This window comes from Xiphias gladius, chromosome 7 (genome assembly GCF_016859285.1).
Source record: "Xiphias gladius isolate SHS-SW01 ecotype Sanya breed wild chromosome 7, ASM1685928v1, whole genome shotgun sequence".
NCBI lineage: Eukaryota > Metazoa > Chordata > Actinopteri > Istiophoriformes > Xiphiidae > Xiphias > Xiphias gladius.
Window position 1 is genome coordinate 18552004 of NC_053406.1, and position 26852 is coordinate 18578855.

The 26852-nt window shown below is 41.2% G+C and overlaps 3 protein-coding genes across 3 annotated transcripts; all 3 read right to left on the minus strand.

The window, feature by feature from the left end:
- Positions 1-427: 427 nt before the first annotated feature.
- zgc:112083 (uncharacterized protein LOC550461 homolog) lies at positions 428-8738 on the minus strand. The gene is made up of 10 exons (XM_040130129.1): positions 8629-8738; positions 7986-8197; positions 6657-6883; positions 6452-6563; positions 6202-6354; positions 6028-6102; positions 5180-5300; positions 4048-4186; positions 3747-3871; positions 428-1378 (listed from the first exon to the last, which is right to left on the minus strand). Exons 2-10 carry the CDS (start codon positions 8134-8136, stop codon positions 946-948), a joined length of 1536 nt encoding a protein of 511 aa, XP_039986063.1. The 5' UTR covers positions 8137-8197; positions 8629-8738; the 3' UTR covers positions 428-945.
- Positions 8739-13793: 5055 nt separating this feature from the next.
- Positions 13794-19638, minus strand: map6b (microtubule-associated protein 6b). The gene is made up of 3 exons (XM_040130139.1): positions 18881-19638; positions 17339-17552; positions 13794-14304 (listed from the first exon to the last, which is right to left on the minus strand). The coding sequence occupies exons 1-3, from the start codon at positions 19636-19638 to the stop codon at positions 14098-14100; spliced, it is 1179 nt and encodes a 392-aa protein (XP_039986073.1). The 3' UTR covers positions 13794-14097.
- Positions 19639-20502: 864 nt separating this feature from the next.
- Positions 20503-25858, minus strand: thap12b (THAP domain containing 12b). Its single transcript, XM_040130147.1, has 5 exons — positions 25511-25858; positions 24306-24426; positions 24099-24206; positions 23934-23970; positions 20503-23818 (listed from the first exon to the last, which is right to left on the minus strand). The coding sequence occupies exons 1-5, from the start codon at positions 25597-25599 to the stop codon at positions 21885-21887; spliced, it is 2289 nt and encodes a 762-aa protein (XP_039986081.1). The 5' UTR covers positions 25600-25858; the 3' UTR covers positions 20503-21884.
- Positions 25859-26852: the final 994 nt, after the last annotated feature.

Consider the following 26852-nt stretch of genomic DNA (forward strand, 5'->3'; position numbering starts at 1 on the left):
GGCATGTGAATCGGTCAGATGGTATCAGTGCTCATGTTTGGGGGGGGAAAGAAAAAGTTTTTAAAAATGGGTGTAATCTGCGAACCTAACACTGAATACAGCTGAGTTAAAGAGAGTTCATGGGGTCATTGCTACCTAACAAGACTTAAGAGTCTACACCCATGCAGGCAGCTCTGTTCGCTTGTTGACATTTGCTAATTAGCACTGAGAATACATCTGAGGCTGATGGAAATACCAGTTTTGCGTGTATGGCGCCCGATGAAGTGTTCGTCCTATAGTTGATAAGATATTTCAGTCTGGACCAAAGTGGTGGACCAACCTACCGATCATAACTGCCATCCCTTCAGCCTATAGGGTAAAAATAAAAAAAATTCAAAAAAAAAAAACACAAGAAATGCTTATTTTTTGTATCAAAAATGTATTTAAAATTTTTAACAATAAAATTAAACAACATTCCAAGGCTAAAATAAAAAATAATGTCCTCTGAAATCCTCTGTTGGAAAACATCATGGGAATATCACAAAAAAATGGAACATGGTGTGTAAAGGACAACATTTTATAGAATTAGCTTTGTAGTGCTGTTAAGTCATTCATCCAAGCTTCATGTCGGAAAAGATGAATCTACTGCATGTTTCACAGGCGAACTCATGAACGCAAGACGTCACAAAGCTAAGCTGAAGCATTAGCGTTAATACAAACTGCTGTAATGAAAGTGTAGAGTGTGTCCTACAGTGACCCGTGTAGAGAGAACCATCTCAACGTAACACCACTACAAACACCGGAGATCATGAGGAAGCTTTGGCTAGAAAAGACCGCTCCAGGGATGTCTCCACTACTAGCTCCACAGCCAAATTTACTAAAACAGACCAGACAATTTAATTGCATAACAGCTACATGGCAGCCCACACTGGACATCTGGGATTTCACCCAGTGCAAAGTGGGCGATCAAACCACGTCCATGCCAAGACCCCTCGCCACCTCCGTCAGGGCCTGAACGGCTCCGGATGTCCCACTACCATCGCAGTCCTCCTGAGACAGTCCTCCAGGCTCGTCCTCAATATGAGGGATGGTGCTCATCACACAGTAGACAGGAGAGTCACTGCCTCTGGGGCTGGGCTGGGACGAAACGTCCTCGCCTCCAGAGAACTCTGAGGAGTACGAGGAGGACGAGCTGGAGGATGGCGAGGAGGATCCTGCAGGAGAGCTTCGGCCACTCTCGGGTGTGACTGCAGCCCTCTTGTTCCGGCTGCTGGTCCGAGGGCTTTTACGAAGGCTCTGCGGCTTTTTGGCCATGTTCTTCATGATCTCCTTGGTCACTTCCACAGTCTCAAATCGCACCATGTTTACTTTTAGGAAGCCGTCTACATCCTTTCTGTATCTGTGGAGAAAACACAGATTATTTTCTACATTAATCACTTATTTTTTTGTAATTCTCTTTTTATTGACTTTTAAAGAGAGAATGAACAAAAACTGCGTAAACAGAATTAACACCATATGAACATGAAGACCTATTAAGCAAAAAAGCATTCATACATAGACAATGGGAGCCTAAAGGATACACTGGAATGTGTTTCTGTTGTGTATTTACACAAATTCTGGTCTGAAGGACATAAGTAATCCATTTTGTCCAGTCCTCAACAAGTCTATCTCTGTGTTCTCAGGTAAAAGGTAATTCCCCTCCACTCGGTATTTCTTCCTGCAGCCATTCTAAGAAATAGTTGTTTTGGTGCGCTGACATGCACTCATGAAACCGGTTTACTCGGGGAAACCGGGTTATCAAGGTAATGGGACAGAACATTTACATGCCCTGTAGCAACCTGGTGTAATGTAAATCTGCGTAACAGGACAGAATCCGATTTCACCCCTACTTTCGACCTTATTTTTCGGAAGCATTACCTATTTACTTATTTGTCTTGCAGTAGTGGTGAAATACACTGATTCCTCAGTGTCCATGTATGTTGGAAGGCTCACGGCGCAGGATAGCTTTCACAAACCGTAAAAGCAGTACCGACCTAGACTTTTAGATGTGACTTTGTGTCAGTTTTTTGGGTGGAATTATTTTCAATATGAGGATGCATTGCCACATGCAATAATCTCTCCATTCATCCTGCCACTACGCTGTCACAGCAATTCTAACACTGTCTGAAGTCTTTGTCAAGCACATGCATACATGTAAAAAAAGCAAGTACAAATCTGGTGAAGTGTATGCATGGCCAAGAAAATCTGTGTTCTCCAGGAGAAATTCACCTGGGGTGATGATGTTTCTCTAATTCCTATCCCAATTATGGAAACCGGGTTTACTCGGGGAAACCGGGTTATCAAGGTAATGGGACAGAACATTTACATGCCCTGTAGCAACCTGGTGTAATGTAAATCTGCGTAACAGGACAGAATCCGATTTCACCCCTACTTTCGACCTTATTTTTCGGAAGCATTACCTATTTACTTATTTGACTTGCAGTAGTGGTGAAATACACTGATTCCTCAGTGTCCATGTATGTTGGAAGGCTCACGGCGCAGGATAGCTTTCACAAACCGTAAAAGAAGACTTTTAGATGTGACTTTGTGTCAGTTTTTTGGGTGGAATTATTTTTAATATGAGGATGCATTGCCACATGCAATAATCTCTCCATTCATCCTGCCACTACGCTGTCACAGCAATTCTAACACTGTCTGAAGTCTTTGTCAAGCACATGCATACATGTAAAAAAACAAGTATAAATCTGGTGAAGTGTATGCATGGCCAAGAAAAACTGTGTTCTCCAGGAGAAATTCACCTGGGGTGATGATGTTTCTCTAATTCCCTATCCCAATTATGAAACCGGTTTACTCGGGAAACCGGGTTATCAAGGTAATGGGACAGCACATTTACATGCCCTGTAGCAACCTGGTTTAATGTAAATCTGCGTAACAGGACAGAATCCGATTTCACCCCTACTTTCGACCTTATTTTTCGGAAGCATTACCTATTTACTTATTTGTCTTGCAGTAGTGGTGAAATACACTGATTCCTCAGTGTCCATGTATGTTGGAAGGCTCACGGCGCAGGATAGCTTTCACAAACCGTAAAAGGTGCAGCAGTAGAAACCGACCTAGACTTTTAGATGTGACTTTGTGTCAGTTTTTTGGGTGGAATTATTTTCAATATGAGGATGCATTGCCACATGCAATAATCTCTCCATTCATCCTGCCACTACGCTGTCACAGCAATTCTAACACTGTCTGAAGTCTTTGTCAAGCACATGCATACATGTAAAAAAAGCAAGTACAAATCTGGTGAAGTGTATGCATGGCCAAGAAAATCTGTGTTCTCCAGGAGAAATTCACCTGGGGTGATGATGTTTCTCTAATTCCCTATCCCAATTATGGAAACCGGGTTTCTTGTGTCGTTGGCATTTACATTGGAAATCTTAGTACTGAGGAACTGTGACCTGACCCCGGACCTGAGTCAGACCAAGGTCCAAATTCTACTCGGGATCAGGTGAGTTCTCATTTTATTGTGTCAATATGTCCAATACTCAAGTGGCTCTGACCACATTTTGGTTCTAGTCTAATTATCCTAGGGTCCTTACTGTTCTTGGGTCTATCTCTTGTTAAAATTAATGTATGCACGTTGGGTTCAGGCAGGTTTACCCACACGTGTGTTTTTGGATTGATTTTTGAAAAACCTCTAGTTTATGCAATGAGATCACTGGAGAAAGGAGCTATGTAAACGCACTGAGTGCCAACTGGCTACTATGAGTTACCTGAAGCGTGAATGTCCAGAAGGCCATTTCAGCTCGTGCTTTTTGCGAAGGTGAAGTGTGAGAGTGTAACACCAGGAGAAGACCTTATCACAAATATGGCATTTATATTTGGACATCCCCCCAACCTGTTGGTTAAATAAATCATGTGATAATGTAAGTAACAGAGCATCAGCTTAACTACTGACTAAGAATGAAAAATTATCGTCGTTTTTACAATATATACGACTGCTAAAAAAACACATATATGCAATGAGTAACAATGCCGAGCCGAATTGAGTGCTTTATGATGCTGCAAACAAACCTCATGCACTCTCTTGAAGTGGTGGCTCATGGTTTGGAATGTGTGACAAGAATAATCACAACCCTCCACAGTACAATGATACACAGTGCCCTCATTGTGAACCTCTGTGTGCTTTTGTAGATCGCGTTGGTTCTTAAATCTGTAAAAACAACAACAACAACAACAATAATAATAATAATTATAATGACAGCATAATATTATTATGGTGATATTACTCCAATACAGAAATGGATGAAAAACTTTAAATATTACTCTACACACAGATTACATTATATTTACTAACAATATTAATTCACAATTTTTCATAGATAGATTCCATACTGTCAAGTATATTAGTACTGACAACATTACTAATTTGCTGGGATTAATATATAGGTCCAGTATCATTCTCACTGTGAAATGTCTTAATAGCCCTGACTTCTAGTTGTTCCTTTTTTATTTGTATTTGTTTGCATTTATTGTAGCATATAAAAAAAAGTGCCATGGATTTTCTGCCAAACGGATTAGGTTAAACATATACCAGAGATCCTTAAACACACATGAAAATTACTGAAAAATGTTGTATTAATTAGTTACCGAAAGGTTTTTCCATTGTTTGGTAATCGAATCAAAAGGTAAGGATAAGAGGAGTCCACCATAAAGCCTATATTTTTGGTGGTTTTAATGTAAAGCTTGTGTTTGTCTCTATATGAAGCAGATATTAGAAAATAGAGTAAAAGGATCCAAAGAGCAGGTAACATTCTGGGAAAAACTGGCAGAGGATGGAGGAAATAGCATGTTAATGAACAATAGTGTTACAGGCAGCAATGTGTTGTGCATCTCTTATATTTTCTCTATAATTTTTTCCGTCTGTATAGGACCTGACTCCTGCAATACAACTAAAATTATACATCAATAACGTGTGCTCACTTAAAAATAGGTAATGGAAGATAACCTTAATGATACAGCAGTTTAAATATTGTTCTGTTAAAATAGCTGATACCTGATATCGCTACTTTTAATGCCAATTTTAGAAGACGACACAATTTAGAGGGGGTTGTGCACAACGTTTGGAAAAGTAGTCTAAAACCCTGATTTTGCCAAAGTACAGCTGTTGTCCACTGGACGTCTAATCAGCTGTTTTGATGTCTACCTTTTGTCACAGAAGTCACATGGGAACGGCCGCTCATCACAGTGGCGGAACCGGATGTGAATCTTCAGAGCTGCCAAAGTGGTGCACGTCATATCACAGAAGGGACACTTCACCTGATTCACTGGGAGTAAAAGACAAGAACAGTAATAAGTAGTAATAATAAGTCATAATTACATATAATACCTGCCAAATGGCTGATTAACAACCGGCCAACATGTGGTCAGCTTGGGCCATTATTGATCTCCCATGCAATTACTTAACTGCAGAGGCCAACATTTTTTATTTAAAATCCTATTTGAATAAGAGAATTCATCGTTGCAACAGGATGTTTTTAAGAAACATTGTCAGAGAACAAGGTGCTGCTTATAAATCAGAGAAAGCTCTATTTCAGGTCCTTAAAGTGCCGAAGTTTATGTTTTAAAAAAAAAAAGTGTCATTTACAAATCAGTGACAACTGAGCAGGCTCCATCTGCTGAAGATCATCTGATATGATTAAAATTCCCAGAACAGCTACAAGATGGACATTGAAGTGAGATTGTGGTTAAAACTGCTATTTCCAAGGTTAAGAATGAATTTTGAAACCAAACCTCCTTCAATATTTAAAAATAATTAGGCCATCGTTGTCGAGTAGCCACAAGAAACGATCTGATCAAGACTCAAAGTTTTACTGTTTATGCTTTCAATCTACTTTACCATGATAAAATGCTATAGTTACGACACCTGGGAAAGATACAAAATTTCCAATGTTGTTTTAAAGTTCAGAACTGCCCTTTATTAAAGCTGACCAGTCCGACCCCGACAACTGCAATGCAACAACCATTCAATATTAAAACTGTAGAAAGTTTTACCGTGCTGACGAACGTGATCCCTCAAAAGTCTCTCACTCGAAAAAGCTTTGCCACAATGTTCACATACCAGCGACTCTGTTTGAATAAGTACATGTACAAAAATCAGCATTTATGCCAAACATTTAGAACATCATCATCCTGGGTAAGTTTTACAAACAGAAGTGTCCCTCTCACCCACTGGCTCGGCCTGCCTGTGGAGGTGGTCAAACAGCTTTGTGTTGCTGGAGAACATGCTGCCACATGTAGGACAAGCTACAAGTCTTTCCTGAGTGTGGCTCCGCATGTGCTCTCTCAAACGATACCGGATCTTGAAGAAAGCGTCGCAGCCTGTCACAGGGAAATGACACGTACATCACACATGCCAGAGCAGGTAAAGTTGGACGTGCCAGGGACATCTCTTTAACCTCTTCTTACTCAGTCATACCTGTCCAATGGCAGAAGAGAGCCTGCTGTTGTTGGGAGAATGACTGCAGCTCAGCACTTTCAACATGATTGTCCACATGCCGGTAGAACCACTCAGGATTGTTAAACGTACTCTGTTTAAAGAAAAAAATATATAATTTCTGTGATAATCACGATGCTTTCATTAATTTGAAGACCAATGAATAACTTCAACTACGAATACCTACATCACAGTGCTCCCACTGGCAAACATATCCGTCTGATCCCTCGGGAACCAGGTTGTTGCTGTGTAAGCCTTGGTTGCAGCTGGGCAGGTCAGGACGGGACTTGAGCAGTTGTGACCCGACAAACTTGAGCTTACCGTGGTAGTTGTGGAAGTAAGCGTGGACCTCCAGCTCCGCAGGACTACCCATCGATAGGAATTCACATCCATTCCAGAGACAAGCATACTCATCTGAACAAAGAGAGGGAGGGAGTAATTACTGCAGTGAAGAAAAGATGGTTATTACCAAATGTACAGGGAGCACATTGATATTGGACTACGCAGGGCTGGGCAGTTTACTAAAAATCTTAATCTTTAACCAACATGATGTAAGTGATGCCTGTATGTTCAGTAAATTCCTTCAGACAGGCTGCTGTCTAGTCCTATAATGCGCCGGAGAGTCCAACAACATCTAACCCACAGCAACAAGTCGCTGTCCATCAGCATGAACTAGCATCCTTTGTGTGTGTGTGTGATTAATTCATAACAAAGGAAGTCAAGTAGGCATTAGAGTCAGACAAAAGAATGTGACTCAAAGCTGGTGTCACATTTGCAGATGGGGAAGTGCTTGTACAGAAAAAAAGATGCCACCTAGGTCGTGTGAGCACACCTACCGGCACAACAAAGAATAAAACAAGGCAGCATGTAAACACTGCCAGAAACTGAAGAGAGGAAATATAAGCAGCTTGTTCCATCAACTGAAACCAAACTATTTCACATATAATAATTATTTCATAGTCTTGTGTTGAAGTTTGTTTCCTTTTTGAATAGTCCTGTGGCTCTGTCGTCGGCGGTCGGAGTAAAGGCTTAGACTTCACAGAAAGGACCGGCGGTCAGCGTTAGTTTCAGGTTAAAGGAAGGGGAAACACAAATCGATGAGGAAAAAGTCTTTGACACAACAACTCCCAGAAAATAGTAACAACAGAAAAACGATCGATTCACGTAAGACTTGCTGTTCTTATCTTCTACGTTTCAGAATCACAGACTTCACAAATATGAAAGAAAAAGGTGTAACTCAACCCCCCCCCCGTTTATTTAACTGAATAAGTTAAATAAACGGTCACAACTCCTTGTTTTCTTTCTCCTGAGAATCTTATACATACGTACATGTAAAAAGTACATCTAAATGTATAACTAAATGTTACACTTAATCTTGATACCGATTAGAGGTGATGTTTCCCAGCCCTACAACTGACACATACTGACTCCTCGTGTTTGTCTTGTACGTTGGTGGTTGCTCACGTGTTTGTTTAGCACCATGTGCACCATGTCCACAAGGACCCTCCTCACTCACCCAGCTCCTCCAGGGCATCTTTGTCTCCAAGGTAGTCCTTCAAATGCAGGGACATATGGTCACTCAGCTCCTCGATGGTGCGGCCCTTGAAGGTGCATGAAGCCCACTCACAGGCAACCTCAAAATTGTCTAGTCTCTTCGTTGTCATCATGGTGGTGATCCCCGCTGTGCGCTCAGCTGCCGCAGCTTGCACGCAACCCAGATCCTGACCACTTAAGACGGGAAAGCAGAGGGTGAGGGACATTTTAGCAGAGATAGGAAATAAACTGCATTTTCATTGGTTTTGCATGTGATGCCGGCTAGAGGTAGCACAGCTTAACTGAAAAAGCAAGGTTAAGTTACCCCGGAAACATTTACGAACGTTTTTATTTCTGACCTAACTAGTTAGCTAAGAAACCGGTATCTGGCACTAGCTAAGTATGTCGTGTTTCAATGTAAAAGTTAGTTGTTTTGGCTAACAGTCTAGCTCCCGCTGAACCTGTCACAGGTTTGCCACTGTTCCTCGGACCTTTCCTACGCTGCTCATCGTCATTTTTAACCATTTCCCCAGAGAAATCTCGATGGCATCTTGACGATGAATTTGTAAACGCACACTAACGTCCCCGACACTTGTGATACAGGAAGTTTTGTACACGTTTCTTACGAGTATCGGTGGCAGTCGCCGCTGCCGCGGATCTGGGATTAACTCTTCTTCCCTCCTCCGTGCTTGTCTGGTTTTGTTTATTTCCTCCCAGCGTCAGCGACAAAACGGATATCGTTGTTCTTCGTCTGTCGTTCAAAGCCGCTGACAAGAGCGCGAGAGAGCATAGCGCCACCTACTGCACAAGAGCCGTCCAACAAATTCAAAAACCGGAGTGAGTTTATGTCAGTGGAGAGGAAAATAAATCAAAACTGTTTCAGAGAGAAGAGAGACGCCGAAGAACGTGTGTGGCTGTTTTTGTTGTTGTGTTCTACATCGTTATTAAAGTGTGTTTGAAAGCCGCTTTCAAATCTGTGAACCCCAAATTTCATTCATGAAATCAAACAAAATTTGGGGTTCACTGCGTTTTCTCCGTCCAGACAACATGGTCCAGATTTAAAACCAGCACGCAGAGACTTGTTATATCCGGACTAGATCACCAAGGAGAGCGTAAAGACAGTCTAAAACACAGATTCGGATTTGTGAGACCAGTCAGGTAGTTTAACCTATTGGTTCCCAATCCAGAGGTCAGCCCCTTCCAAAGGGTCTTAAGATAAATCTGAGGGGTCATTAGATGATGATGTAATGGCAGAAAAGAAAAAAAAAAAAAAAAAAGTCTTTCTAGATCAAAAATCAAAAAAAAAAATATTAGATTTCATTTCATTTGATCTCTTCATGCCTAAAACGGTTATTTAAATACAACCATCTGATTAGTTTATAGAGGAAATAACTCATGACACTGGTTTTTATAAGGGGTTACAAGAAAAGAAAAGGTTGGAAACCTCAGGTTTAACCTTTAACAATGCATTTTAAAACCGTAAACTAAAAAGTAACAAGTAACTTCAGCTGTCAAATATATGTAACAAAGTAAAAAGCACAATAGTTACCTATGAAATGTAGTGAAGTAGAAGTATAAAGTAGCAGAAAATGGAAAAACTCAGTTTGTATCAAAATTGTTCTTGCATTTAAGTACAGTTGTTGAGTAAATGTACTTAGTTACTTTCCACCAACGGTTATAGTGAATGTACAAACTATGTGCACAGCGACATAGAGTAGTTGAGTAGAGAGTAGTAACTGTCCCAAAAATAAATTACAACACTGTCAGGTCCAAACGTCCCAGGAAGTTAGAAAAACTCCTCCCTCTAGGCCTGTCAGCCTTTTCCCTCCAAACCATTGTTTAGAGCTGATCACAACCGAAACCCCTAAAATAAAATACACACTTTAGCACCCTTAAAATCCTACTGTATTTTTTTAATATTCCATGACTTTTAAACCAAAAATAAAGAACATTTTAATGGGTTTACAAGACTTTTAATTCAATCTTTATTTAATCAGGGAGTCTCATTGAAAATGAGAGATCTCCTTTTCAATAGAGACCTGAGAACAAGGAAAAACATTCACGGACAAACACACAATTGGCAAACAGAAATAACACAACTAAGACACAACTAATAAAAACAATCACAAGAAGGACATAAGGGATTTGTAAGGTTGAGTAGTTACTGGATCGTGAACTGTGGTTATAAGATTTCATTGTTAAAAGAGATGTGCGGTGGTTTGGAAGCGTTATAGATGAATATCACGAGAGTATTTGTTTCTTTGTGTCTGTAAGGAAGACCATCCAAGCTCGCAATACAGAGGACAATGATGAGTATGAAATCTCTCATTAATGATAAAGCATACAGCACTAGGAAAAATAGGACTTAGGTGCTGCAGTAATGATGAGGCACCATGGCAATACAGAATATTTCCATAATCAAGTACAGACTTTTGACTGCACAATAGTTTTAGGGTTTGAAAAAGGCAGGCAGCTTTTGATTTATATAGGGAACTGAGCTTGATTTGTAATTTTTGAATCAAGTGTTGAATATGAATCTTCAATGACGGTGCACTGTCAAGCCAAATGCCTAAGTATTTGTATGACTCAGCAAGATGGATGTGGGTACCATTTAAATTTTTAAGAAGTAATAATTGGACAGCATCGGAGGCAGACTGAAGACAAGTCATCTGCCAAAAAAACCCCCCCAAAAAAACGACATGTCTGAGTAGGAAGAATGATTATTATTTATGTAGGATGTAAGTAATAGTGGACCATGGATAGACCCCTTTTAGAAAACATCCTCCATACATCATTGATTGCTACCAAGAAGCTGTTGTAACCAGACCAAACCAGAACCAGACCCTCTGTGAGCCAACAGTACCACCATCACTGTAGTTTTTTCTTTATGCGCAGTTAATAAACATATATATATACGTAGAGAGCCTGGCCACGGTTATGGTGTTGCACTCTTACATTTGCCATGTTGCATTAAAAGATATCTTTGCAGCGGCAAGTGTTCAGATGCCCGTGATGTCCACAAAGTTTGCAGCCAGGCAGGAAAAGAGGTAATTGATGCCTGGAGGAACTACCCATCCCATCCAGCCTGGGAACCCCTCGGACAACCAAAAAGAACTGCAGGTTAAGGAGAAGGAAATCTGAGCTCCTTGGTTTAGCCTGCAGCCTCCACCTTACTTTTTATCCGGGTTCAAATGATGCTGAGATCGTGCAATAGATCCCATCCACTAGAGGTCATAATTTGCTGAGTATCCGCGTCACACTATGCAATGTATTGCCTGTCCAAGAAATACAATATTTTCATGAGGGTGCATGTCTCCTGATGTGAAGTCGATACAACACAAATAAAGCCACACCACAGTGTACTCTGATCAACAATACAGGTGTTCAAAAATAGCCATTTACTGTATGTTGTGATGCACATTTGATCCATATCTGAATTTCTTTCAGGTAGACACATTTGTGTCTGGTGCAGACTCACAAGCTGATAACTCATCTGTGGATTCTCCTACACTGCTGTTAACTGGATGAACATTTAGTCTACATAAACATTTTATGGCCTGATACCATTTGTAATGAAATTTGTAATTTTGTTCATGAAAGTAACTGACAAGTTACTTTCATGACAAAAATGAACACCCAAATCATATACTACGGTATATTTCATATGCAGGGAAACGAGTGTATGAAATCTCAATTCAACCCTTCCAACACACCTATGTAGGTGAGACAGAAACCAGCTAGACAACTCTTTTAGAGAGGGGACAGAGCTTAGGCAGCTCCAGTGCCATTGCTGATCTCTCATTCAATATTTCATGCTGCTCTGCAAACATAAGGGCCCATAAAAACTGAATTATTCATGCAGTTTCATGTCAGGATGACTGATTCACAGGAAAATTACCACAAGCATCCCAGAGCCAGCTAGTGAATAAAATGAAAAATAATCAAATAATGTTTTACAATCATTTTACGCCTGCCATTTGTTTCATTTGTTTAAATTTTGCCCCTCTTAATCTCTGAACTGAAAAAAATGGAGAGAACAATGCACTGATGACGTCTCATGTTCAGAAAAACACCCTTTAAGGATTAAAAAATCAACTTATGCAGTTTTACTGTGCTGTTAATTTCATGCCTTAATATTTTTCTAATTATTTTGAAAAATGTATAGAATAGTTTTGATAAGTTAAATTACTCCCTCCCTTCTCTAGCATTCAAAGGCTGGTGCAGCAAATTTGAAGAAAATATATGAAATACAATTATTTCTTCAAAAGTTATTTTTCATTCTCACATTTTCAACAGCATTTGAGCAACTGAAAAGAAATATTTTGTCAGATTATGGATGCGAGGGTATAATACTGTTATTCAATTCATAAAACACATGGATAAAGGATGCAATGAATCACAACACAGGATTCTGTATTATGATTTTAATCAGAGTTCATTCAGAGCAAGCCGAGAACACAAGCACAATATCACAACATGTCTGCAGCGGTATGACATTGTCATACCATCATTTCACTCTGGTCTGACGCCACACGCAGTCCAAACCAGACAGCATATACGATGAGAGATATAGCACCAGGGTGTTGGAGTGCGTAGCAGCACTTCTTGTGGTTGGATCACACTTGATGCTAGCAGGCAGCAGGCTGTAGAGGTCGTACACAAAAAAAGTCTCTCGCTCACAGACACACACGCAAGCACACACACACACACACACACACAAACTCACACACACACACTCACACACAGAAGCTGAAACTGGAAGCATACTCACGGTGGTTAGTGCTCGACTGGGCCCTCGCACACTGCAGCCATGTTGGCCGTTAAGGGTATAATGGCAGACGACTGACTGTGTTTACAACCAGAGAGAGATAGGATGTGATGGCATTTTAGTAAAAACACCTCATGTCACGCTCACGATGAACAGAAGTGATTTGCGCATTTTCAGACAGCAGCATTTTTTCTAAGAGCTGAACTTCAAGTCCTGGCCCATTCCTTGTCTTTCAACACCTGGAGAGATCAGCCCATTCGGAGTGAAATTTATTGAGTAAATACAACAGGTTTTTCAGGCCTATGGGCCTTTTTTTTTTTTTCTTATTTAGCACAATTACAGCGTCACAGATCAGAGAAGAGGATGGAGTACAATGCCAAAATACTGAGTCATTGTAATAAGTGCAGTATTCTTATTAAATGAAAGGAGTGGATCTCCATTTAAATTGCAAGAAGTATGCTTGTGGGTGAAACCATATTGCTGGTGTGTTTATTTTATAGCTTTAACAGCCACTAGACTATGATTTTAATTACTGTATGTACCTTTTGGTGTGATCAGAGTCTATTACTACACATGCATTATATTTGAAAAGGTCTTGTCCCTATACATTTATCTTTAATGGCTCAATTTACAAGCTAAAATGTGACTGTGACATTCAGTATAGTCTGCTAGAATGTTGCTACTCAACCAAAAACGGGGTCTTGCATGCAAGTTTTAGTAATTATATTACAGGTCATTTGGTTTCTTAGCAACCAAACTGATGAAACCAGATATCATCCAGAACAATGAAATGAAAACCAGGACCATACAGCGGAGGCACTGTAACTAGGAACGCAACCGTAAAACAGATCTTGTATTTTAAACAAAACCTCTCGTATGACACAGTCTCAGAGATAAAGCATCCCCTGGACATTTTCTACAATCATTTGAATATCGATCTCAATCGTCATCCATTCGGACAAAGGTAAAAATGCCCTTTCATACACATATGACATGTGTACAGATGGCTTTTTTTTATAGTTTGATGTCAAACACAACCCATATAAATAATGTGCAAATTATGTGCTCAATTAATATAAAGCGGTTCTGTGCACCAAAACACAAGCAATCACATATTTTCACACACTCACAAACACACATTCACACACACAGTTGACAGTGAAGTTATTTGCATTATTCTAAAAGCTCAACATCAGTGCCCATTCAGAGGTGAACAATATGTGACAGGACAGCAAAAACAACAGGTAAGGAAATAAACCAAAGGGAAGAGATTTGCCTAATTCGTCAAGTAACCTTTGATCAGCACACAAGTGCGGGGAGTTAGCTTTTACTGCTTTGCTTCTGCCAGTCTATTACTGATCTCTTTGCTCTTCTTTGTGACAGCTCCCTCTGGTTTGGGTTCTGGGGTGCCCAAAGAAGATTTCTTCTTGCCTGACTGGGAACTAGCAATCTGCTTCTCTTTTGCTTTCTTCACCATCTTTCCTGTTGCTGTTGGTGTCTTTTTTGGTTTGGTGCGAGACACTGGTTTCTCCGCCTAAAAGAGAAGAGAGGGGCAAATACTGAGATTAAGCTCTGTTTTAAAAGCAGTTAATCAAATTTTTGGCATTTCGGGAAAATACACTCACTTGCTTTCTTGCTGAGAACTGGATGAGAAGATCGATACCACTCTCATGTCTGTATGTTTAATATCAAGCTAAAGCCAACAGCTGATTAGCTTAGCTTAGCATGGAGCCTAGTTCTGACTAGGCTCCAAAGTAAAAAAACAAACAAAAAAAAACAAAAAAAAACAATTTCTAGTTTTTATGCCAAGCTAAGATAATCAGCTGCAGGTGGTAGCTTCATATTTAACAAAAGATATGAGCGTGGTATCAATCCTCTCATCTAACTCTTAGCAAAAAAGCGAAAAAGCGTATTTCCTTAAATGTCAAACTATTCCTTTAAATGTTTACTTAACTCACGGAGACTCTACATCATGTCAAAGTCCTATTTCAGCATGCACTACATATCTTGTTTGTTTTATTTTATTTTTTTTACATCCTGCTACTTAAAGTAATGGCAGGCAAATGACACCGTATGGTACAGGTGATATTTGCATTATGTGGTTAGTGCAATGAAGATAAAAGAAAAAAGAAAACACAGCACAAAAAGGTGTATTTCTGCCTTACCTTTTATAGAACAGTGGTTCATGCAGTTTCCCATTAGAATAAAATTTTAAAGAAAGTACAGCATACAGAGAACATGGTTTATATTAGTATATGATGTTAGTCTTACACTTTAAAGTATGAAATATTTTGGTTACATTCAACCCCTCAATAGTGGCGGCAGAACCTAGAGGCTTGACAAGCAGTTTTGCAACTGGAGAGTCGCCGGTTCAAATTCCCATAGCAACTGGGAAAATGTGGGTGCAGAGACGAACGAGCCCTCAAGCAAGGTGCTAGCAGTAAAGGACTTCTGTAGAAGCTCCCAAATGGTCCGTTTGCATAAATGAGCTGGCGTACAGCAAAGAAGTTGCATACATGCCCAACTTCTGCTGATTAAATAAAACTTAAAAACTAATACATTGAAATCGATGACAAATGTTTGTAAAAGGCTGTTTCTGAAAGAAAAAAAACGAAGGGCTCTATTTCTGTGAATAAAAGAGTGGTTCTGCAAAGTAGGTGGTGCATAGGGTACGACATCATTTTTGTACATTTTGTTGCCACAGACAGTTAGGGTGGGATTAGGAGGAATATGTTAACACTGGCTCTGGTAGGGGACTGTGGCATTCAGGACCATTAAAACCTTAAACGCAGTGCACTCTGCACCATGGTGCTCATGATTAAGGGAACAGTCCAGATTAGATGCAGCACATTTACTAACTTTCAGTAGAGAGTCGACTGCATCATACCGGGCTGCGAACTGCAACTACGGAAATCAGACATAAGAAGCCAAAAGGATAACATCATCTGTAAAAACATACTGCACCACTCGCCACTGCCATTGGCACACACCCCTACTGCGCATCTCCACCCACTTGCATGCAGTCAAATTCATGGTGAGCCAATTGTGGGCAGACATGGAAAAAAAATTCTATTTTGCCTAATGTCATTTACACCATTCACTGTCACCAAAATAGAGCCCTAAACAAAATGTATACTAATCGAATGCGATGAGGGCTTTGTCTTGTTGGCCTCCATTGATGCAATAAATCCTATTCTTCTTTGGGTAATTTATTGTTATCTGTGAGATGTTTTCATTTATCCATCGACCCTCTTGAATAAACCTTTGGTCGACTGTTTAAACTACCGAGCTCCACAAAAAGTAGTGGGTGGTGCAGGCTGAGAGGTGCGGTATTGCATCCGGCAGCTGGGTGGTGAATGTGACCGAGGCTCACACGGGCCAAGGTGCATACTGTTCGTGTGTGTGTGTGTGTGTGTGTGTGTGGGTGTGGGTGTACAGTATGCACGTTCGCGTCTGATCAATCTGAGGTCAGCCTCCATGCCTTCCAGAAGAAACAGGGAACACACCTGACTACAGCAGATTAAGAACAGAGCTGCTCTCATTCTCTGAGAAGTCCTACAAGAATGAGAGAGGGAGTGGCCGTATGAACACACTACGATTGACACACGGTTAGCAATTATCAACCAAATTTCATCTGAACTGTGGACAACATGCACGCAGATACCTATCTATGTTAAGAAAATCGGTAATGCTTTCTTTCGTGGGTCTGTAAATTCCCATTTATTAACAAATAATCTCCTAAGAAGTTTCCTGGAAAGAACCTTATAATTTGTCTCTAATCACGGGTGAAACAGAGAGTGGTCAGTTGGCACACTTCCAGTTATTACTAACTCAGCCTTGAGGCTTTTATTCAGTTGATAAAAGTGAGCTATGCATGCAAAATGTGAAATGTGTCTACAAAGAACAACTTTGTCCCTATCTGCCATGTAATTAGAACTAAACTACACGATTCTTTCCAGGAATCTTTCAAGAAATTCATAAGAAATAACTGGCCTGTAGAATAAAGTGTTACAAGAATATTTTCAAATAAGTACCTGCTTTAATATGGGATGAAGTTACTTATAATCCAAAACTGGGATATTACTTTAACATTAAAAACTGATGCATTGAACATTTTCAGGACAAGTATGTACAATTTGCTGAATGACCAGGTTGTATTTTTTGTTTGGTTAAAATGTACACAGGCGGGGTACTTAAACTTTTTAAAATTTTAGAAATTCTCTACATTGAGATTTGAAGTTGTTTTAGTTGGTGTATAGTAGGTCTCAGCACCAGTCGCCTGCCATTAGGCGGGGGCCTGACTTTGAGTGTGTGTAAAATTAAATAAAACGTATTCAGTAGGGCTTCCAGTGAGTAACGTTCAGAGCAAAAGTAAACCTGTCATTGTGATAATCAGAGAGTACTAAACCTATGATGTAGCAGGGCTAATAAAGTTTTGACTATAAAGAAGGCACTTACTGTATGTCTTTCTATGCGCTAAGAGGAAACATAGCTCGGAATATAAATGATAGCCGTACTTCACGGACCTGCAGTAACGGTACGGGAACTGTGTGGGGACATGTTCTCACCTTGGCGGGCTCCTTGCCAGGCTCACTGTACAGGCTGCGTATCCTCCTGCGCTCCAGCAGCTTGTTGTCATTGGGCTGAGCCTTCACCTGCTCCCCCTTGAATGTGGCGTTGTAGCTGGTTTCCAGACTGGTCTCCACCGCGGGGGGTTTATACTGAGATGGAGCTTTGATGGGCTTCACTGGTTTCACGTCCTTATAGGCCTTGAACTCAGTCCTAAGAGCAATTGAAAACGCGAACATAAAGGTTTAAGGGCTTCCACTTATTTTCCATCGTCGTTTAATCTGACAATTATTTTCTCAAAACCTAAAGATATTCCGTGTCCTAAGATAAAATGAATTTTAATTGGCGTATTGGCCTGTGCCCACGTTAAATGACAAATACACATCACCATGAAAAGCCATCTAGTTTGTAATACGCACTGTTGTCCACTTAGAACCGTGGCAGGACTGAATTGGATTGGTCATACAGTATATTGATAACGAGGGGCTCCCATATCGTTTGAGGGTTCATCATCTCTCCTGTTGATTATTGCTCAGCAGCAGGCTGTGCAGAGCTCTGCTGCCAGTTTATTGCTGAAGACTTGATTGACATTACAGAATCATATTCACCTAACAACTTCTCTATACTGGCTAACTGCTTTTTAGCATTTTTAGCACTGATGTCATAATTAGATTTTTGGATTTACTCTCTAAACTCTGTAAACCATGGCCTGGCGGCATTTTTTTTTGTTTTTTTTGTTTTTCACAGGTCTTCAGAGGCAGGAGCTGGACTGTTATAGTCTGTAAAAAGCTAAAATCCTTATTCTTGATGTACATATCTGTGTCCTCCTTCTGTATAACTGCTTCTATTTATAAATGTAGCATTACATTAATCATGTAATAACATTGTTTTTTTGTTGTTGTTTTTTTTTTTTAAATCGCTTACAAACCGTATGCTAAAGTTTAGTTGTCAGTTAAATTTCATTGCAAAAAGCTTCTCTTCAAACAAACTAATCCCAAAACTGAAGGCACTGGCACAACATGTGTAACTTCCGTATTTCAGTGGGGCGGTATGAAGCAGGCAAGTCTTGTTAACTTGCATGCATTGTGCATCCCTAATTCAGTTTGGAGGAAGCCTGTGCAAAGAAACCATGTTAAGACACGATTACATTCAGACCCTATTACTGGCTTTCCTCATTTATGGGCTACTGCATTGATTTGGTAGTACTCTGGTGGAGGATAAAGCAGGGGAAAAAAAAAAAAAATCAATAATGAAACCTTTATCTCTGGCAATATCAGTTTGCTTTGGAGAATCACAGGAGATTGTAACAAGAGACGATACAAAACCAGATATCCCACGATGATCTGCAAGTGATGCTTTAACAGGGCTTTTGTTGGCCGAAATGCTTTCGGGATGCTTGTATGCAGCACTGTTGATGGCTTTAGGAATAAAATGCCTCAGTTGCAACCCACTGTTAAGTCACAGTAAAGGAAAAAAAAACGTAGACCTTTATTTCTGCCACCCCTAGGACATGATCGTGGCTCAGTCCTTCACACACTTACCTGTAGCTGCTAGAAGTCGACATAACCTCCTTTATCTGTCTGTTGAGAGCGTCTGCAGCTGCTCTGCCTTCCCCCTGCTCGGCGCTCACATCTGCGGGCATCTGTCCCTCCGTCTTCTCACCTGTTTCTCTCTCTGCCGACCTTTCCCTCTGGACGCTTTTCTTCTTCATCGCCTCCTTCGACTCTTTCTCCTGCATCTTCTCCTCGATCTCGCTCTTCTCCACGCCGCTCTCGGCCTCGGCGGCCGCATGCTCCGGCTTGCCGCTCCCTGCGCTCCGCTCTGGCCCGACGGAGGTGGTGGTAGTGGCGGCGACGGGGGCGGTGGGGCTTGGCTTGGGGATCCATGGGTGGTCGTGCTTTTTCGGTATAGGCCAGGCTTTATAATCCTTCTGATACTGAGTTTCGTTGTTGAACGGGGTCGGAGAGGGTTGGTACTCATTCCTGGGCTTGCAGCTGGGCTCGGGGCGCACTCTCCACGCCTTGAAGTCTTGGCGCATGACGGACGCAGTAGAGCCATCTTTGCCCGCTGCGGCACCCGTCGCGGGCGGTGCCTTCCCAGCCTCCTGCTCGCCGGGATGGGGCTGGGTTTCTATGGCAATGGCACCGGCCCTCCTCGGCTGCGGGTGATGGGGCAGGTGCTGCACGTCGGCCACATCCGAGTATTTGGTGAAAACCAAAGGCACCGCGATGTCCGCTTTGTCCAGCTCGGTCCAGAAGCGGTTGATGCAGCAAGCACGCGTAATGCACGGCCAAGCCATGATGATAAATACTAGGAGGCTGACTGGACAAAAGACAAGACAGAAAACCTCTAGATCGGGGAGAAACGCGCAGATAGACGTCCTACTCACGACTCGGAGACTTGCAAGTGCTCGGTCCCTCGCCCTGTACCCTCTGTTTTTGTCCAGTCAGGGTTATTCCTCCTTAAAGCTCTGTGTAACTCTCGGCTGAGTGTACCTCACCAATCTTTGTTTGAGACTAAGGGAAACAGCCCACACGCCCCCCTCCCCTCCCCCCCTCTCTCCTCCTGCAGGCTATTTGTGTTCCTGCTGAAGTTTAAATGGACTTGGGGCTTCGCTGGGGAGTGCACGTTGCCGTCTGGTTGCGCATCAAAGCGACCCCACCCACGCCTGTGTGATGCTTCCAGATGCCCGGGCTCTGCACTGTGAGTTTGCACGGCGAACTGTCACCTGAGCTCGTCACCGTCTGGCCGGCGAAGAGGGAGGAGGCGCGTTTAACCCCTGTGCTGCCATGTCAGAAAACGCCAATTCAATCTACAGCGGATGGAGCAGAGGCCTGTTCTTGCTCCGTGTGGAGGAAATGGCCGATAATGCAGCTGCCAACTGGGAAAAAGGAAAAAAAAAACCCAAACAAAAACAAAACATAAAGCTTCACTTGTCCATGTATAAAACTGCAGGAGTCAAATGTTTACATTTGCGAAGATTCGCGGAATTTCTTCACGTTTAGTTTGTTTCCCCCCAATATGGTGTTTGCATGTAATTTTCATTTGAAGATGGTAACTAAATGGATCCACACTTAAGTTTGCGCGCGACTGAAAAAGAGAGACAAATAAAAGGTAACATTTCGCAACAAAGCTGACTCCAAGTGTCTACATTTTTATGTTCTCTAATAGGATTTTATTAAACCAAACTGAAAAAAAAGATAATGAAAGTTCTCATAAAATGTTAATGAATACTTTGGGAGACAGCAAAAGCACACCATCTAACCATAAACAATTATATACGATTCAATTTTACTGCTACAACCAGAGTTGTGTCAAAATTCCTTGCATTTTCCCCCTCTGCAAAACAGGACATGATGAGGCAAACATTTAACTGTAATACAAATAACAATGGTCTTTTCCTCCTGTTGAATGTCAGTTATCTGACCAAGAGCTGTTTCAATCGGAATGTACCATTCAAAGTGAACTTTTGAGATACTTGCCTTTATAACTATCCATAAATATGTCACTCTTGCATTATAAGCTTTTGATTTATAAAACTAGAATGACACTCAGTAGAGCGCAGATCTCAGCCAAGGCCAACGTCAAGCAACATGCACCAGACTTCAGAGAAAAAAAATTCAAATTCATAGTAAAATGATCTGAATCTGCCCCAAAATATACAGGGTTCTTTCCTGGCCTATGCCCCAAACCTGCACCAGGTGTGGTGCAAATCATTTCAGTGGTTTTGGCATAATCCTGCTGACAAATTAAGAAACAAACAAGACACGGGTGAAGACATAACCTCCTTGACGAAGGTACAAATAAAAAAAAATAAAAAATAAAAAAGGCTTCCCATTGGCATTCATTCAGGGATACTGCTGATACTGGTGTAACTGCTCCCTCTTGTGCTTCTCCTGCCTCACAGTCAGTGGAAAGGAACCACGGTAATTTGGATCAACAGGGCTATTTGCATTCATCATGCAGTTTGAATTAAAGCACACAATAAAGAAAAACTAACTGTAGATGAGATAATTTGAGCAGAGAAAAAAAAAAAAAACCCATCAACTGAATTTAACAAATAAAAAACAGGCTATAAAATACTTTCCATAAGTTCACAGCATCATTACAGAGAAGGCTAGTCTAATAATAAACATCCTGACAAAAACTTAATATTTACAGATCATCTCTTTCACAGTGCCTTACATTTCTGAATTTTTTGCGGTATTGAAATTTTTATTGAGTTGTGTCGTTTTCTTCCTGCGAAATGTGATTATTTACAATGCAAGATTAAGCTGTGATGCAATTGAACACAAGTGTTTTTAACCACATACAATGAGAACAAGGGTAAATCATATTTTTCTTGGAAACCTCAGAGACTAAATACAAAAAGGCATCCATTACCTATTCACATCTGAATTTAAATTATTACTACAAATACCCGGGTGTAAATGCAGTAAAAATAGACATGAGCAACCAAAGGAGGATGTGTTTATGACTGACAGCATATCTGTTCCATTCATTTTTGTCCAAGAACAGCTATTTAAGCTCAGTGTCTGTGTTCTATCATTTCATCACAACATCCTCCTCAGTGACTTCCTCGGTCTCTGCCTCAGCTTCAGCTTCAGCTTCAGCTTCAGCTTCAGGGTCATCCTCTGGATAGAGTCTGCAATATTTGTCTACCATGACATCCAAGTCATGTTTGACATGAGTGTTAATGTTGAGCATTGCAAGACTTTTGTTCCACTGTTTAGCAGGCATGCTGGCGAGATAAGCCTGCAGCCTTTCACTAGCAGTGTCACTTTTGTTGTCTTCCAGTTTCAGCACAGGTAAGGTGGAAAGCACCTTGAGGAAGGAGTTCACGTTGGGAAAGAACTTGACATCAGGCAGCTGCAAGGTTTCGTGGATGGTGGTGGGGAGGCGCACCTCTTTGCCCCTGTGCTTCCACTTGATTCTCCAGCAGTGAAGCTCTGCAGGAAGCGTGTCTGGGTTGGGGAGGTCGTTGCGGTAAACATCTGCATAGTTCTCCTCGGTGGTGTTGAACTTCATTTGGCCCATGACAGCTGGGACCAGTGATAGGCACTTAAGAGCTTTGAGGTTGGTCTCGGAAAACATGTCCTCCACCTCCTGCATGATGCCACGGATAACAGGGACAGTCACATACTCCTTAAAATACGACTCTGCTTGGATTTCACCCACATCGGCTGCGCGCTGTTTCCGAAGGAACAGCCTCGGGACCTTCACAGGAATCTCCATTACACTGGCCAAACTCACAGCCTCCTCATACCAGAATTCATGGTAGACATCAATGTTATCATTGACCTCGTTCAGCGAATGCAGGACAGCGGTTAGACTGTTGGCAGCGAAAAACACATCGAGTGTTTCCCCTTGGAGATTCCTCCCGAAGGCTCTTGTGAACGTGAGAACATTCTTTAAGATGACGCTGGTGACAACGTTCTCAAAGTCGGCCAGGGTTTCTGAGATTGAATACGCATCTGCTGTGACAGCATCGTCAAACTTTCCGTCATCATTGTCCCAAATGTTGTCCATGCACAGCAGCAGGGGCGGCAACAAATCTAGCAGCACATCAAAGACACTGTGCTGTTCTGTCCATCCTGAGCCACATGCTTGTTTTAGCGCAGTTCCTTTCTCTTCATTTTTCTGGTGGTGAGAAGAGATCGCTTTCTCCAGCTCATCCTGAGTGAGCGGGGTTCTAAAGAAAGCGCCGATCCTCCTCAGAGTCTCCATGACAACTTGAACATTGGGAAAAGGCAGACTGTTGGCCAGGTGGATATTGAGTGCCATATGGGAGCAAGGCATGTGCAATGCCAGGGGATACTTCTCCATCAGTAATACTGCCACAGCTTTCATCTTGGTGGTGGAAGTCCCAGTGGCCTTGTGGGCCTGACCCCGGCAGTCCTCCATGCTGAGCCCCCAACGGTCAGTCAGCTGGGCTTCCAGCCTCTCTACCAGTGCAGACTCATCACCATCAAACAGCACAAAGTCCAAAAACTCCTCTCGAAGGACGTTCTGCTGATTCACAAAGCGTAAAAATAGAGGCAGGTGTTTCTCGTTGGAAAATTCAACAAGGTCACCTGTCACTAGGGAGAAGAAGCGACTCTCTCGCACCTCCATTAGCATCTCCTCTCTCACCGTGTTCTCACAGACGTCCAGGAGCTGGCTCTGCTGGGTTGCAGAGAGGTATTCTGTGTTCAGAGCTGTTGCCTCAAACCGCTTCTTCAAAGCTTCATCTCCAGCATTCATGCGATAACCTAGAAGAGCCTGAAAGTTGTTGGACTTGCGTTCAGCTTCAGATGCTTTGTCAGCCACTAATGGGATACTCTGTTTTCCTAACATGACCACAACCTCAAACAAGGATCTCAGGTATTCACGAAACTCCTTCTCCTCTGTGGACAGCTGAGGTTCATCCTCATTGGTGCTTGTGCTATCCTCAACTGCGGCATCTTTTTTGGAAACAAGCTGTTCAATAGAGGATGCCACTGAGTAGAGACAGACAAAAAAACATCAGTGATCACTTTAAGTAAATGGAAAAATGCATAAAATTAACATGCAATTATTTTACATTCATGACCAGAAATACATTTATTTACTTACATCTCCTTTCTTTAATCTTTCTTATATCTTCCTCAGTCTGGAATTAAAATTTGTAGTTAATTCACAAAAATCAGACAACAGTTGGTCAAACTATTAAGCTGAAGAAGAACTCTGAAAGGTGACCGAAGGGCTAAAAATAAATAAATAAATAAATAAAATCCTTACTAGTTCTTTAATCCGCTTGCGATGTCTGGTATGAGGATTTCTTAGATGGCTTGTCAGATCAAATATGGTTGGAATGGCTGTATCCTTCAATACAGTCCTATAGGGGCTCTGTAGGACAATAAACTCACATAAGCCATTTTTGGGAGGAACACATTTTCGGGAAAATTACTGCCAGGCTGATTAGCTAGGATCATGTCAGATACTCACAGTTTTGCACACCATAGCTGGGTCGAAGTGTTTGGCACATAATCTGTAGTGCTTGTTCAACTGGTCTGATGTTTTCGCCTCTAGATCTGCTCTGCGACAGTTCTCTACCCAGATTCGGCATCTTATAAAAAACACACAAAACCCGCTTTATGTGAAATGTGAAAAACGGCAGTGCACTGAGACAGTAGCCAAGTCTGTAGAAACGGCTTGTGACCATCTTTTGCATAGGTAGTACGTTCATATTGGACAAATGACACTTAAAAATTAAGACATGCAAAATAAACTTTGTGGGTGGTTTTGACAGAAACTATTGTGCAAATAAAGCAGATATCAAAGGGCTGCTGTGGAAACAATTACGGCATTAATTGATCTCATCTGAAAAATATTTTTCTTGCTTTATGTAAAATTTTCAACTATGAAAGTGGTTGAAATTTTTCTTAGCTTCATTATGTATTGCTGAGACATTACCTGTGCCCATTACCTAGATGTGACGCTACTTTACATGTTGAAGCCTACTCAAGGGTCTGAGTTGCCTACGAAGCAGCACTAAACTCAATCTGCCACAGAGTTTAGAGGTAAGCCTGGATATGCAACATAAACACTCAAGTTAAATCAGACATCCATGAGTTGGCACGGATATTTAAATATCAGTAAAATCAGATTATTTTCTTCAAAATCAGTTTACCTTGGAGCTGCAGCAATCAGTTGATTAATCAAATAGCCATTAGTCTACAATAATTTATATCATCAAATTATTGTTTTAGTCATTTTTCTGGCGAAAATTCCAAACATTTGCTGAATAAAGTTTCTCAAATGTGATGATTTTATCCTTTTTTTGTCATGCCTGATTGCAAACTGAATATTTTTGGATTGTGGACTAATTGTCAAATGATAAAAGCAATCTCAATGCATCTTGGGCTGTGGGAAATTATAGCGGGCACCTTAAACTATTATTTTCAAACATTTTATAGACAATGCGATGATGAAAATAAACGTTAGTTGCAGCTCTACAAGTGGTTCACATTAGGTGCTGAAAGATTAAGGACAATCTTACACTCATCGTGAAAACATACCACTTGGTTAGTACTTATTATGATTTCTCAAGCGTTCTAGTACAACTCTAAGTGGGAAATCGCACAGGTTAATGTTGGTTACACGAGTACATAAGTTAGTTAACGTGGGTAGCATTAAATGATATGCCTTACCTCTCTGGGTCCCGTGGAAACCGAAAAAAAGCCAAATCGGACTGTGTACTTTTCCGTGTACAGTTTGGGGCCGCGCAGAAATTCGGCATGCTTCAGGCTACGTTGTTAGCTTAGCCGACTTAGCTGAATATTGTCATCTGCTTGCTTTGGCGCCTTCGTTTAGAGACTCGAATGGACGCAGGTTAATTTCTAAAAAATTGGAACAGACAACTTGTATCACTTACTACCCTTGAATGGTGTCTGAGTAGCGTTTTCCATAAACAACTATCACACATCGGGGACTGGATCCACGACACATTCACAACGGTTGAATTTGGAATCGATCGTTATACAGGATGAGATCCCGCCCAAAGGCACCTGATTGGACGCACCTAAACTCTGAGGCATAACTATTGGTCATTCGTCCTACTCATGTTTCTATCGACCAATTAAAAGGCAGGCAACCATTTTCTTCTTCATCCTTAATAAATACAGTGGCAGCAGCTCTCCCGGATGCACTGCTGCCACCCACTGGGCAAGGTACTGCAAAACAGGAGACAGGAGCTAGCTAGCTAGCTAGCTACCAACCTGGGTAGGGCAACCGGTTTGATTGTCGCCGTGTTTACAAAGCTAGGTGATGTGCGCTAACTATCGTGCAGTGATCCACTTTTTTTTTCCGGCAACTATCTGACCGTTCGTAAAACAGAAAGAAAATAAATCAACTGGTAAATCGGTAGTGATTACTCGATGTGTTATCACCAGGTCCTCACGCTGGAGTTGGGTTCCGATTTGATCGTCACGGGGAACGTGAAGTTTTCCCATCCAGAGCACATCAGACCAGGTCTAGATCAAAAAACTAATATAACTAAACTTGTCAAATCTGCTCTAGATTAACCCAGAGATGCTACATACTGTTTGAAACACAGTTTTAAATGTGTGAAGCCTGTATTCCTTGATCTGAAAACAGAAAAAATGGCAATTTCACCGAGTTTTCTTTCCCCATCCAGACCACCCCAGACCTGGTTTAGATCAAAACTACTATACACAGACTTGTCAAAAAAAAAAAATTATAATAATAAAAGGTTTTGCTAAATTGAAACCATTTTTTAAACAGTCAATAGCTTCACTAGATTAATCTACTCCAGATTTGACATAGTGGTTTCTTATCTGATGTGGTCTGGATGGGGAAAAACAGTGAAATATACTTTTTTTTTTTTTCCTGTCACAAATATAATAAAGATTTCACAAAAGTGCCATTTTAAAAGCGTCAAGGCTTCAACTAGGATGTCCTATAACACCCCTTTCATTGCAATAAATTGTGCAAAAAAACGGAGAATCGGTCGCTTGATATTGTCATTTAGGT

Bases quoted from the DNA above. Each gene is read 5' to 3' on its own strand.
- map6b (XM_040130139.1), bottom strand. From the start codon at position 19,638: ATGGCTTGGCCGTGCATTACGCGTGCTTGCTGCATCAACCGCTTCTGG. The intron at 17,553-18,880 runs GTAAGTGTGTGA...AATTGCTCTTAG, and splicing joins TCGACTTCTAGCAGCTACAG to GACTGAGTTCAAGGCCTATA. The intron at 14,305-17,338 runs GTGAGAACATGT...CTTCTCTTTTAG, and splicing joins CTGGCAAGGAGCCCGCCAAG to GCGGAGAAACCAGTGTCTCG.
- thap12b (XM_040130147.1), bottom strand. From the start codon at position 25,599: ATGCCGAATTTCTGCGCGGCCCCAAACTGTACACGGAAAAGTACACAG. The intron at 24,427-25,510 runs GTAAGGCATATC...GTTTTTTATAAG, and splicing joins TTTCCACGGGACCCAGAGAG to ATGCCGAATCTGGGTAGAGA. The intron at 24,207-24,305 runs GTGAGTATCTGA...ATTGTCCTACAG, and splicing joins CAGCTATGGTGTGCAAAACT to AGCCCCTATAGGACTGTATT.
- zgc:112083 (XM_040130129.1), bottom strand. From the start codon at position 8,136: ATGATGACAACGAAGAGACTAGACAATTTTGAGGTTGCCTGTGAGTGG. The intron at 6,564-6,656 runs GTAGGTATTCGT...TTCTTTAAACAG, and splicing joins GCCAGTGGGAGCACTGTGAT to AGTACGTTTAACAATCCTGA. The intron at 6,103-6,201 runs GTGAGAGGGACA...TTATTCAAACAG, and splicing joins CAGGCAGGCCGAGCCAGTGG to AGTCGCTGGTATGTGAACAT.